We start from the raw sequence: 13,928 nt of genomic DNA, 5'->3' as shown, positions 1-13,928 counted from the left end.
GTTGCTCAGATCAAAATAATTTGAGTTCACTGTACAGTGATATAAACTTTTCTACTTTTGCAGCTGTTTAATGAAGTTAAATTTTAAAACATATCTGTAGAAGTTGCATTTATTATGTACTATTATATTTATTGCTTCAACAGGCATACATATATCTCTTGGTTACTCTACCATTGAACTATTTACTGGTACTATGCCTTTGACAAACTTTTCTATAGCTAATTGTTTGCTTGTAAAATTGATTAATTTTCTGGGCTTATCAGTATATGAAGTTAATTATAGTATATTGAAAACACCAATTCAAATTTTGCATTAAAGCCACCTAAAATTATTAAAAGTTAAAATGCATCAATTAAGTATTATAATAGATTAGGTGTAATCTTGACAGCTGATTTTCTTTTCATTATTTAGACGACTAAGCCCTTAAAGATGACAAATTGAGCCCAGCCAATGTTGATTTAGATGTAGAAAATTAAATAAACTTTTTATCCAAGTAAAGTACAACACCTCTTCCATGTTCATACAATTTCACCATTAGGGATGGTACATTTTAAACTAGTATTATAAGCATACCCTAACAACACTTTTTTTCAGTCACATTTTCACCAATATGACTAGTGTTTTATATCATATCAATCCTGGGAATAGTTTATTGAAAACATATGTGTTCCTGATCAAACAAAACAGTGAAATGGTCCTAAAATTGGCTTGTTAAAAAATAAACAAATATTTAAATTTTTGGAACTAACTTATATTATAAGCATAATTTTCACCAATATGACTAGTGCTTTATATCACATAGAACAAACAATAAAATGGTCCTAAATTTGACTTGTTAAAAAACCCCATCAAATATTTAAATTGTTTGAACTATGACTGGTTTCGTCTATTGAACATCCGTAAACTTTCAGTAAAAATATATATATGTAAGATTTTATTATTGCCAATATGACATTTGATTAAGTTACAGCAAAGAAACATTACATTGTAGAAATTGAAGTGTTAGTCACATTTTTACATACGACAAAATTTCGTTTAAACTGACGCTGGGGGACAGTATTAAGGTGAACTTGCATTAAGGTGTTAGCATTACTATATTACCTTGGTGTTAGCATTTATTTCATGGTCAAATCAATTGATTGATTGTTGTTTGTTTAATGTCCAGTGGCATATATTTCAGGCATGGTCAGGACAATTTACTCTAAGACATCTAAAAATTGTCTTGATGTGCTCTTTGATTGTCTAAATGTTTGTTATGATTCATTTGCTTATTTTTGCTCAAAACAATATGAATAAAAGGAGGTGTTGGGTTTATTTCATTGAGTGAAAATTCTACAGTACAATAAAACTAAAATGGTTTATGACTGGAGCATATTTAGACCAAGATAGCCATTTCTGGCATCATCTCCACAAGATTGTAACAAAAATCATGCTGTTGCAAAGTTATTGGATTTAATTTTCAGGAAGGGATTTATAAACTAATGGATTTTTTCCAGTTTCAAATTGACTTGGATTACTGTTGTGAAGAATACAACACCCACTCTTTATTAAGATATAAGTTTGGTTTAATACCTGGAGGATTTCTCTCTCAGAAGCTGCATCAATCTTACACGTTATAGGGAAATAATAGAATGAAAAAAAATCAAGTTTAAAGGAGTTAATCTATGGATTAAAAGTATGATTTATGAGAATTTATTTTATTGTTCAGGTCTTAATTTTAATTAACCAACAGCAATTTGATTTTATCTTAGCTCATAGAGTCAAAATGTGATATTTAGATGCTTTCAATTTTTGTCTTGCCTGCTGCAGTCACGGAAGGAGAGACATAGGTGTTGCTTTTTTGCCCGAAGTGTCAATAATTGTTAAGCTTTCTGCTTAAGTTAGCTTGATAGGAACTTCTTAATTAATGACATTTTCTTAAAATTTGCATTACTATTGGTGCATAAGTTAGCTTGAGGCCCTGCACCATAGCTCACAGTCCAGTGACTTTAAATTACTTAGCAATGTTGCTGTCCATCAATTATTTTTATTTTTTAACTTTCTGCCAACAGGCAAAACATATCTCTGTGCTTAACAATCAGTATTTTTTGTTTTCAGCAGCACAATTTGAGTCCATATCCTAATCAATTACCACCACCTGGAGTTCCCTCCCCTGGAATGCAAATGCACAACTCTCCTTACATGAATCAGTCTTTACATCATGGAATGTCACCAAACCCAACTATCAGTAGTCCAGGATTATTACAGCCACCACAACATCCAAGTGTCAGTCCAAGGCCAAATTCTACAGGTAAGTAGTCAAAATAATGAGATTTATCTCCCTCTAGTATATGAGTTGTGGTTCCTTAAGTACTTAAAAAAATACTTCTTGTTACAGGTACCACCCTTTCATCCTAATTCAGTTTTCATCAACTCTAAATGAAGGCAATTTACTCTTAATGCTAAACAATTTCTTGAATAACATATAAGCAACGTCTTGTGTATGAATTATATTGGCATACTCAATGCTGGTACATGTATGTACTCCATACTGAATGATTATTTAATAATGACTTCAACTTCTACAATCTAAACTTGCAAAAAAAAAAAGCTTCTTGGTATAATACATTGACACCATACTCCATACTGGTTGATTTTTTAAAAATGATTTTAACTTTAAAAATTAATGAATAATGAAATTATTCATATATAGAATCACAATTATATACACTTTATTCTGCACATAATATATTATAATATTTCTTTTTAGCGAAAAAGCGAAAATCCACACTACCCACAGCTGATTTTCATGATCTGAACAATATGTTTTTTAACAATAATTTTATATAGAGATTTGCTAACATTGCATAAAAATGATCAACATTAAACCAAACATTATAATCAGAAATAATTGCAGTCAAAAATTTATATTAGATGGGCGTAGTGAAAATAAACAAATGTAATTAAGACCGAGTGTTTAATTCTATTAACCTAGAATAATGAGCTGTTATTTATTCTCGATACAGCTCAAAAAAGAAAATATTTTGTCTTGCAAACACCTATTAACATTGATAATTGTTTTTTTAGGTAACATGGTAGATTTAACAGGAGCTTCCCAACCCAATGGATACTCTCACAGGGTTTCTCCATGTCCTTCTCCCGGTGCCATGGTCAACAAAGGACTTTCACGACAATCTCCGCCATCACGGCAGCATAATATGAGACCAATGATGCCCAACTCTAGAGCTAACATGTTGAGTCCTGATCCAGTGAGTACACATTAGTATTTTTAGATGAGAACGGCAGTTCACTTATTGAAACTTAAAGTATTTTCTTGAACTTGATCAAGATAGCTGCACTTAAAAAGAGCACATATCAGGCGATATGATATCTGTTATCAGACATCTAAAAACAGTATTGGTGAAATTCAAAATTCTCTTTCTGTTCAATGTTAAAAACTTGTTGAATATTTGTTTGGATTATGATAAATGTCCTCTAGGGACAAGCCCTTAATGATGGTATGTTCTATATAAAAAAAAAAAAAACATTACACCAATAGGCAGAATGAAAAAGAGGATAAGAAGCTTTTCAGAGGCAATTACACAACAAGGTGTTAAAAACAGTTTAATTTCCAATTCACTTGACCAATGAATCTGATAGCATTTACTTGAATGAAAAACTACAATTCACATAAATATCTCATGTTTATTTTTTTATTTTCAACTTTTTAACTTAACCAATGTTTGCATTTACTGGAATAACATACTTATTAATGTAAATAACTCATGTTAATTATATTTTGTTTTTCAGTCACAATCAAGGTCTACAAATTCTTCTCTCCTGACCCCAGCAGTGTCACTTACAAGCCCTAGTAACCATATTACAAACTATCCGTCCCCTTTGCCTACTTCATATCATTCAAGTAAGTATTTGTTCTACAAGTAAGGGGAGATAACACAGTCTAGATCAATTTATCAAAGTACATGTACCAGGCATGTCAAAATAAAGGTCCTACAATTTCATACAAAGAGCAAGTGCAATTTTGAAGAAAGCATGCTCATTTAAATATATATGAAGATGTGGTATGATAGCCAATGGGACAGCTATCCACAAAAGTGGTGTAAGCAATTATAGATAACCGTACAAACTTCAAAAGAGAAAAACACCCAATGCAAATTGTCAGCTATATTAGGGTTTTTTTAGAATTAAATTGTGTGGTTCCTAGCATTTTGAATTTATTTAAAGAAAAAAACAGTTATATGTTTTATCAATATAAAGGATTTGTAAAATGACTGGGATAAACCCAATAACCCCAAATAGCAATGCACCAAAAAATCCTCAAAGAAATATACACCATATTACATGCACTTTTTATAGACTTAGATATAAAGTATCTGCTAGATCAAGTTCTATTTAAAACCTTGAATTATATGTTAAATGAAGGGCCGTAGAATTGTAAATTGAACTTGAATTTGAAATTGAAACGAGGAAGTAATATAGAATTTTGTATTTCAATAAAAGTTTAAACAAAAGTTTGCTGCCTCAATACCCACGTATAATTACAACACATATCAATAGCTTATCATTACATATAGATAACAATTGTTCGTGTATGAGCAAGTCTTTTCAAATTAATAATTTACATAATGTGAAGAACAGGAATAAGTTTACACAAAATGTCCTGAATTATTAACATACTACCATTGCAAAAAAGCTTGAATTTCTATAGTACTAGTATGTCTTGTGTTATTAATGCTACAATGGACATATTTACGTTACACGATTGTCAATCAGTAAATCACATTAGTGAGTGGTTATGGACATGTGGATATCTATTTACAAACAATTGTCAAAATAATAGAGGTGTTAATCACATTAGTTTTATGACAATGTATATTATTGTTAATAATTGCCCTCATAATAAACCACTTGAGACCTTGTCTCACTTTTTTGTGGTATTTAATCATAATTATGTGACCATTGTGTACTTGATGCTTGGATGAATTTGTTGTTTTACTAGGTCTTTGAACAAACTGCACTAATTATTAAAATCCTCACTGATTCATTATCCAAAATTTTAAAGTTTGTATACAATGGAATTCAGTTTCTTATTCCAATGTCATGGTATATATTAGGTTGAAAATATTTTGTAAAACGTAGCTGTTTTTAAAAGGACATTTTGTCGTCTACTGGACGTTGGAAATATCTCCCATTATAATTATAAGTCTTAATGACACATGACATACATTATATAAAAATTCAAATTCAAAACAAGCATATTCAAAACAGAATAAAATAAAAACAGAATAAGACAAAAACAGAGGTAAAATAATTACTAAATGAAAATATTTTAATGCTTTAATCCTATTAAGTCCTTCAATGTGATGCCTTCTGTAATAAAACTGAAGTTTTACCAATGCTATGTTTGATTATTTTATGCCACTGTTATTTTGAGGCAATGTTTTTTTATTATATTTTCTTTTTCAGATGATTTTGCCTTGAATAACAACAATATAGATATGAATAGTAACATGGCAAACTATTCACAACAATGGAGCGGAGGATCACTGACCTCAGGGATACCTCCTGGAGGGAACGGACCTGGAAGCATCAGTGGTTTCCATCCAGCTTTACACTCGTAAGTAGTACCTATACCTCACAGTATCCTCAACCTCTGTAATGGTCTGTTCTATGGTCGGGTTGTTGTTTCTTTGACACATTCCCCATTTCCATTCTCAAATTTTATTTATTCAGATTTTCACTAACCATATAAAATTTAAAAAAATTCTAAAAATAGTTCTTGTAAACATAGTTTATTGATTCTAAAATGCTTAATGTCTAGCAGAAATGTACAATGAATGTAAATAGAGGCATGTTTTTAAATATTGAATGCTCAAACAAGAACATTAACTTTTTGATTTATGTACAAACAATATACCAAAAAAATTAAATATGAAACACAGCATCAAACACAATGAACGGTTCCTGACTGGTCAGGCACCTTATTTTTTTTTGGTGTAATTTGTACTATTCTGTATGTCCTGAATCCCATCTTCTAATTCAACAACTTCAGCTTAATTCACTTAATAATAATGATATGCATTAGTTATACCACCATTTTGCTTTTACATGAACAATCAAATGTTTTACTTTTCTGCAACTCTTTATTTGACTTTTTAATCTTTCTTTTGCAGGACCAGTGGACACGGTGGAGGCAGTATATCGCCTCTAAATGTGAATACGATGAATCATCATAATATATCTATGAATATAAAAAGCGAACCATTATCTCCACCTCGAGACTCGACTACTCCATCGAATCATCATCATACGTTAAGACCTCCGTCACAAGGCCAAAATCATCTTTCTCCTGGTCATATCAACCACTCACATAGTAACAATTCATCGCCCACGGGCATATCACATTCGTTAGACTATGATGGACCTATGTTAAAACGGCCTCGTATTGATCATGGAGGCCCATGGGCTACCTAGAACATGTATTATAGCTGAGTTATATAAATTAAGTAGTCATATAAACTGTTCTTCGTTAAATATTATGTAATTGTTGCCATGGTGTTGACCTTTTTTAAATTTGACCCCAAGCTTCACTGTGACATTGAGATTTTTACCTCAGCTGTGCTATTTAATGTTACCATGGTTTTCACACTGTGTATGTGCCTTTTAAATGGAGATAACTATTTTGCTGTACATATATATATTTTATCACTGTTACTCTCAATTCACATGTTTGTACGTCATATTTGTTATTGTTTATTTATGTATCACATGTTCGTACATAAGTGTGAGTGAGATAAAAGTGACAATGTTATAATTCTACATATTCACTGTCTATGCCAAATAATCTTATCATTTTATTGGAAAGGAATGTCAGAAAACTTATACTGAAAAAAATTACTTGGAAGCTAACAATTTTTTTTTACGATTTGGAACCAAGTTGTCTCCCCTGGTTGTCTCCCCTGAACCAAATTTTCCTGTTCCAGTGATGTAAAACAAACTTTTTAGTAATATATAAATTCACTTAATAAAAATAATAAAAATTTGAACAACAGATTTAGTAATTATGTGTTTAGAAGTTTTATTGAAATATATTTTATTTCTTTAAATTATCCTCATGTTATTCACAAAATGCTCTTAAGAATTCTGTAGGCAGCCAGTGTGTGTTAGAATCTCCAGAACCTGATATAAGGGAGGTAATCACTCGAAACAACATTCTCATAAAGCTGTTATTTTCATAAAATATAATTTACATAAGTCTGTATAATCGTCAAAATTATTCTGATTTTATGTGAAAAATTGAAACTATTCGTAGACAAATTATGTACTTAAACTGGTTACGAAGTACAACATTGTATCATGTGAATTTCACCAAAATGTTTGTGTTGAAAAATTATTGAAAATATTTTATAGGGCACTCATAAGATCTTCTTTTTTTTGTTTTGATATTTTGTTTTTGTTTGAACGAATCTTATTAAGGATATTCGAGTATTCGAGAAATGTTTATATTGGTGTTGAAAGACAATTTAGTAGACATTTTTTTGAATGATGGTTATTTTTATTTATATGCCTGAGGTGGTCACTAAGAAAGAAATACCTAATTAAAATTTCAAAAAGAAATAAAAGTTATTTCTGACTTACATTTATTTCTAAATTTTCTCTTTTTGGACTACAATGGTGTTCCCAAAAATGTGTTAAGAATGTGATTTATTTGCTTGATGCTATACCTTATAGTGCTTCTGTTGATTCTGAGTTGTTATTATATATATTTTGTTTTTTATTTATTGTCTCTACTCTGTGTTGTTTATTTTGACTGTTATTTCTATATTGTTGACTTTAGTACTTTTGGAATTCCATCAAAACATACATGATACCAAGAGTCTGAAATAAAAATCTCATGAATTTGGTAAATTTTCAAATCCTAACAATTGTGTTTCGTACATGTTATTAATTACCAAAATCCAAATCTTTTAATATTATTGATTAGTTAAGATTTTTTTTAGTTCATTATCTTTATGTTACTGACAGCTTGCCAATTTTAAATCTTTAAAACAGTGTCTAAAAAAACAAGTTTTACATATTTCAAAATTTCAGTCTTTCCATCAAACTTTTTTCAGGCTCTTGTATGACATCCCATGAAAACACTTCCACAAATCCATGTCTTGTTTTTATGAAAATCAAAATTCAGTCAGAATTGTACTTTTTCTTTTGTTATAGATCATAATACAGCCTGACTATCATAAATCTTTTTTAACACACAGAATATTTGTGTTTCAAATCTTTTTTTTTATTCTAAAATTTTAAACTTGAAGTGTTTTACATATTTTCTACATATTTAAGTGTATGTGATGATCTGTATTTCTGCTCATTATTGAAGCAAGATTTTCTACTTTAGTGAAGAACTACTGTTTAGTTTGTGCTATTAGTAAATGACATGAACAATGAATGTGTGAGACTTGCATGGACTCCTGTTTGCATTTACAAATAGATTTTATCATTATGTGCCTCTTAAACTTGCTTCTACCACTCATTATTTTAAAGTGCTATTTAGAACTGTATAGCAGAGAAATTGTCCTCTTGATCATCATTAACTAGATGTTGGATTTATATGTTATCATAAAACTCTTCATGAATTTAAAATATCAGTAAAATAGATTTTGAATCATATTTTTATTTCAAGTAGATTTGTATTTTCTAAATGTTATCATGAATAATTTCACACATGATAAAACAATTTGCATGATACACATGTAAACAGTAAATACTGCCACATTTCTTTGGTGGGGGGAAACTTCAAATTTGATTCACAAAAATGATGAAGTAGAAATTGTTGACAGAATATTGCCTCAGGGAAATGTTACGTTGATAAATTCATGTGCCTAAATGTTTGGTTTCTGCAAGAGTCATTCAAATATTATATCAATTGTGCCTCAATGAATTCTGGAAGGGTTGCAAATGATAGTCATTTAAAAATATCATAAAAAACAAATTGAGGCTATGTACTTTATTATTGTTAAATCAAATCTTAAGGCAGTGTGCATTCATGCTTAATATCTCGTGAGTTATATTAACTTAAATTTTGAGTTTTAATGATGGGATGACTTGTATAGTACTTTTATATGTTTTGTATATAAACATTTCTTCAAGTCAAGTTTTGATGTGACAGTTGCGAAAAATATAAATTTTCAGTTTATTTAATGGTTGTTGTATGACAGATGCTTCATCAAGTATTTGGAAAAAAATGTATGTGAAATTATTAAGTCTGATTATACATTTAAAACAACATAAGCATGACTTAACCTAGACCAATAGGACATCAGGCCACGTTTGAAATACATAATTTAATCTTCCATTAGGTCCCATTAGAAATTCATATGGAGTTGAAATATTTTTCCACGAAGACATCTACTGAAGTTTGAAATATAAGAGATGTAAATTTCCGGTGTTAATGTTTGATCACTTCCCCCTTTTATACTTTTTCATTGTAAAATTAAGTATTGTTATCATGTAATTTATTGTAATATTAAAAAAAAAAATACACATAATTATATACTTATACTGAAGGGTAGTGGTAGAGTTCCACAGGAAAACGAGGTGTATCTGAGGCTTAGATTTCACACAAATGTAATGGTGCATACACACAATGTCATCACAATGTAAATACTAACAAAAAAAGTAAAAAATAAAGCTTATATTATTTGTCATTCTTAACATTTTATTTATGCCTTGTGAGTGAGTTTGCTTTTGTTTTTATAGAGGGAAAGATGGTTAAAAAGTAAAATTTTGAAAATTCAGAAATATTTCCAAATTGAATGTTTTATAGGTAAGACTATCTTTTGAAATTTTGATAACATTATTTAAACAAAGCCTGAAATCGTAAAATTTAAATAGAGGTTTTTAATAACCACAATATTAAATGCAGGCAAAGATTTCTGAAATTTACAGTAACAGTTAACTTAAGTTTTTCTTGTTTCATGATCTTTGTAATTTTTAAGATGAACCATTATAACGAAAGAAAATGGTGGTTGTGGTTGGTCTCTTAATAAGGCAGTCCAAATTTCCCAACCATCATCCCAGATGGCCTCTATCATATCAACCTACCTACTGTTTTTATTGTGAACTTGTTCTAGTCCTGAATATGCATGAAACATTTGCCACTGGACGTTTAACAACCAACAATCAACCAATCAATCTTAATAAGGCAATAATGGAGGAAGATTCGTTCTTGATTTTATTATCTATGTAGCTTTAAAACATATTCCATTTTTCCCTTGATGTCTGGATTGTTGAGTAACATCTGTATAATGCCAACTTAGAATCTGTTGCAATCATAAAAATTGAACTATGACATAAGGTTAAAAATCAATGAAACCAGTTCAGATAGACCAGTACATCATATTTAGTTCAAATGGACATGTAAGATTCTATCCATTAACCTATACCTTACAGTGACTTGCACAAAAACTAAACAATGAAATAATGTCAAGGTCAATGAAACCAGTTCAGATAGACCAGTACACCTCAGTTAGTTCAAATGGACATGTAAGATTCTATCCATTAACCTATACCTTACAGTGACTTGCACAAAAACTAAACAATGAAATAATCTCAAGGTCAGTCAATCAGATCAGGTAGACCAGTACACCTTAGTTAGTTCAAATGGACATGTAAGATTCTATCCATTAACATATACCTTACAGTGACTTGCACAAAAACTAAACAATGAAATAATGTCAAGGTCAGTCAACCAGTTCAGGTAGACAAGTACATCATAGTTAGTTCAAATGGACATGTAAGATTCTATCCATTAACAGTGACTTACACAAAAACTAAACAATGAAATAATGTCAAGGTCATTGAAACCCGATCGGGTAGACAAAAACATCATAGTTAGTTCAAATGGACATGTAAGATTCTATCCATTTACAGTGACTTACACAAAAACTAAACAATGAAATAATGTCAAGGTCAGTGAAACCAGTTCAGGTAGACAAGTACATCATAGTTAGTTCAAATGGACATGTAAGATTCTATCCATTAACAGTGACTTACACAAAAACTAAACAATGAAATAATGTCAAGGTCATTGAAACCCGATCGGGTAGACAAAAACATCATAGTTAGTTCAAATGGACATGTAAGATTCTATCCATTTACAGTGACTTACACAAAAACTAAACAATGAAATAATGTCAAGGTCAGTGAAACCAGTTCAGGTAGACAAGTACATCATAGTTAGTTCAAATGGACATGTAAGATTCTATCCATTAACAGTGACTTACACAAAAACTAAACAATGAAATAATGTCAAGGTCAGTGAAACCAGTTCAGGTAGACAAGTACATCATATTTAGTTCAGATGTACATGTAAGATTCTATTCATTAACAGTGACTTACACAAAAACTAAACAATGAAATAATTTCAAGGTCAGTGAAACCCGATCGGGTAGACAAAAACATCATAGTTAGTTCAGTTGTACATGTAGAACATAGACAAGTACTAGTACATCATAGTTAGTTCAGATGTACATGTAAAACATACAACGATTCTATACAGTTATATTTTAACTAACTGACTTGCACAAAAACTAAACAATGAAATAAGATCAAGGTCAGTGAAAACAGTTCAGATAGATCAGTACACCACCAGTGAGTTCAGATGTACATATACAACATACAATGATTCTATACAGTTAACCTTACAGTGACTTGCACAAAAACTAAACAATGAAATAAGGTCAAGGCCAGTGAGTCAGTGAAACCAGTTCAGATAGACAAGAACACCATAGTTATTTAATACTATATCATATATATGATTTTACTATTGGTTGTAGGATTTGAGATATTTATCATGAAACCGAAACAGTGACCAATAGAATAATGTTACATGTATTACAAAACTTAACATTGAGTACTGAATCATGAAGTTATGCCAGCTTATGCCATTGTATCAGTATATGGTTCTCTCCCACAACTATCCCAAAAGTAATGCCAAATCCACTCCAAACATTTGAAACTTTTTGAATATTTCCAGATTTCATACAATACAAAAATAAAATGTAGTATAATGATAACAAATGAGATTACTATCCAACATTGACCAAGTGATCTGAATGTAAACAACTTAAGGCCACTATACAGCCTTAACAAAGAGCAAAACCCATATTGCATAGAGCTTTTAATAGGCTCTGGACAACTTGTAAGTAAAACATAGAGCTGTTAATAGGCCCTGGTGTGACAACTTATAAGTAAAACATAGAGCTGTAAATAGGCCCTGGACAACTTGTAAGTAAAACAGAGCTGTTAATAGGCCCTGGTGTGACAACTTATAAGTAAAACATAGAGCTGTTAATAGGCCCTGGTGTGACAACTTGTAAGTAAAACATAGAGCTGTTAATAGGCCCTGGTGTGACAACTTGTAAGTAAAACATAGAGCTGTTCATAGGCCCTGGTGTGACAACTTGTAAGTAAAACATACAGCTGTTAATAGGCCCTGGTGTGACAACTTATAAGTAAAACATAGAGCTGTTAATAGGCCCTGGACAACTTGTAAGTAAAACATAGCCTGTTAATAGGCCCTTGTGTGACAACTTATAAGTAAAACATAGAGCTGTTAATAGGCCCTGCTGTTTATTGTTGGAAGATTTTATGTTGCTCTATAGATATTTCTGGTTATTTAGGCCATGAGGCTACTGGCTTGTTGATGTATAGTGTAGACACATGTCTATTGTTGAAGATTTTATGTTGCTCTATAGATATTTCTGGTTATTTAGGCCATGAGGATACTGACTCTTTGATGTATAGTGTAGACACATGTCTATTGTTGAAGATTTTATGTTGCTCTATAGATATTTCTGGTTATTTAGGCCATGAGGATACTGACTCGTTGATGTATAGTGTAGACACATGTCTATTGTTGAAGATTTTATGTTGCTCTATAGATATTTCTGGTTATTTAGGCCATGAGGCTACTGACTGGTTGATGTATAGTGTAGACACATGTCTATTGTTGAAGATATTATGTTGCTCTATAGATATTTCTGGTTATTTAGGCCATGAGGCTACTGACTCATTGATGTATAGTGTAGACACATGTCTATTGTTGAAGATTTTATGTTGCTCTATAGATATTTCTGGTTATTTAGGCCATGAGGCTACTGACTCTTTGATGTATAGTGCAGACACATGTCTATTGTTGAAGATTTTATGTTGCTCTATAGATATTTCTGGTTATTTAGGCCATGAGGCTACTGACTGGTTGATGTATAGTGTAGACACATGTCTATTGTTGAAGATTTTATGTTGCTCTATAGATATTTCTGGTATTTTAGGCCATGAGGATACTAACTCGTTGATGTATAGTGTAGACACATGTCTATTGTTGAAGATATTATGTTGCTCTATAGATATTTCTGGTTATTTAGGCCATGAGGCTACTGGCTGGTTGATGTATAGTGTAAACACATGTCTATTGTTGAAGATTTTATGTTGCTCTATAGATACTTCTGGTTATTTAGGCCATGAGGCTACTGACTCGTTGATGAATGGTGTAGACATGTCTATTGTTCAAGATATTATGTTGCTCTATAGATATTTCTGGTTATTTAGGCCATGAGGATACTGACTGGTTGATGTATAGTGTAGACATGTCTATTGTTGAAGATATTATGTTGCTCTATAGATTTTTCTGGTTATTTAGGCCATGAGGATACTAACTCGTTGATGTATAGTGCAGACACATGTCTATTGTTGAAGATATTATGTTGCTCTATAGATATTTCTGGTTATTTAGGCCATGAGGATACTGACTCGTTGATGTATAGTGCAGACACATGTCTATTGTTCAAGATTTTATGTTGCTCTATAGATATTTCTGGTTATTTAGGCCATGAGGATACTGACTGGTTGATGTATAGTGTAGACACATGTCT

General features: G+C 31.0%; 1 protein-coding gene across 8 annotated transcripts in view; it reads left to right on the top strand.

The window, feature by feature from the left end:
* LOC134715081 (myocyte-specific enhancer factor 2C-like) overlaps positions 1–6,644 on the top strand; it is an 80,591-nt gene extending 73,947 nt beyond the window's left edge. For all 8 annotated transcript variants that reach the window (XM_063576966.1, XM_063576970.1, XM_063576969.1 and 5 more), the window contains 5 exons: positions 2,098–2,290; positions 3,067–3,248; positions 3,790–3,901; positions 5,467–5,617; positions 6,174–6,644. In XM_063576966.1, coding sequence (XP_063433036.1) covers positions 2,098–2,290; positions 3,067–3,248; positions 3,790–3,901; positions 5,467–5,617; positions 6,174–6,474 — 939 coding nt within the window. In that variant the 3' untranslated portion in view covers positions 6,475–6,644. The remainder of the gene's footprint in view (positions 1–2,097; positions 2,291–3,066; positions 3,249–3,789; positions 3,902–5,466; positions 5,618–6,173) is intronic.
* The last annotated feature ends 7,284 nt before the right edge of the window (positions 6,645–13,928 follow it).

This window comes from Mytilus trossulus, chromosome 4 (genome assembly GCF_036588685.1).
Source record: "Mytilus trossulus isolate FHL-02 chromosome 4, PNRI_Mtr1.1.1.hap1, whole genome shotgun sequence".
NCBI lineage: Eukaryota > Metazoa > Mollusca > Bivalvia > Mytilida > Mytilidae > Mytilus > Mytilus trossulus.
The sequence above is the reverse complement of the archived record's forward strand: the minus strand, read 5'-3'. Positions and strand labels throughout refer to the sequence as shown.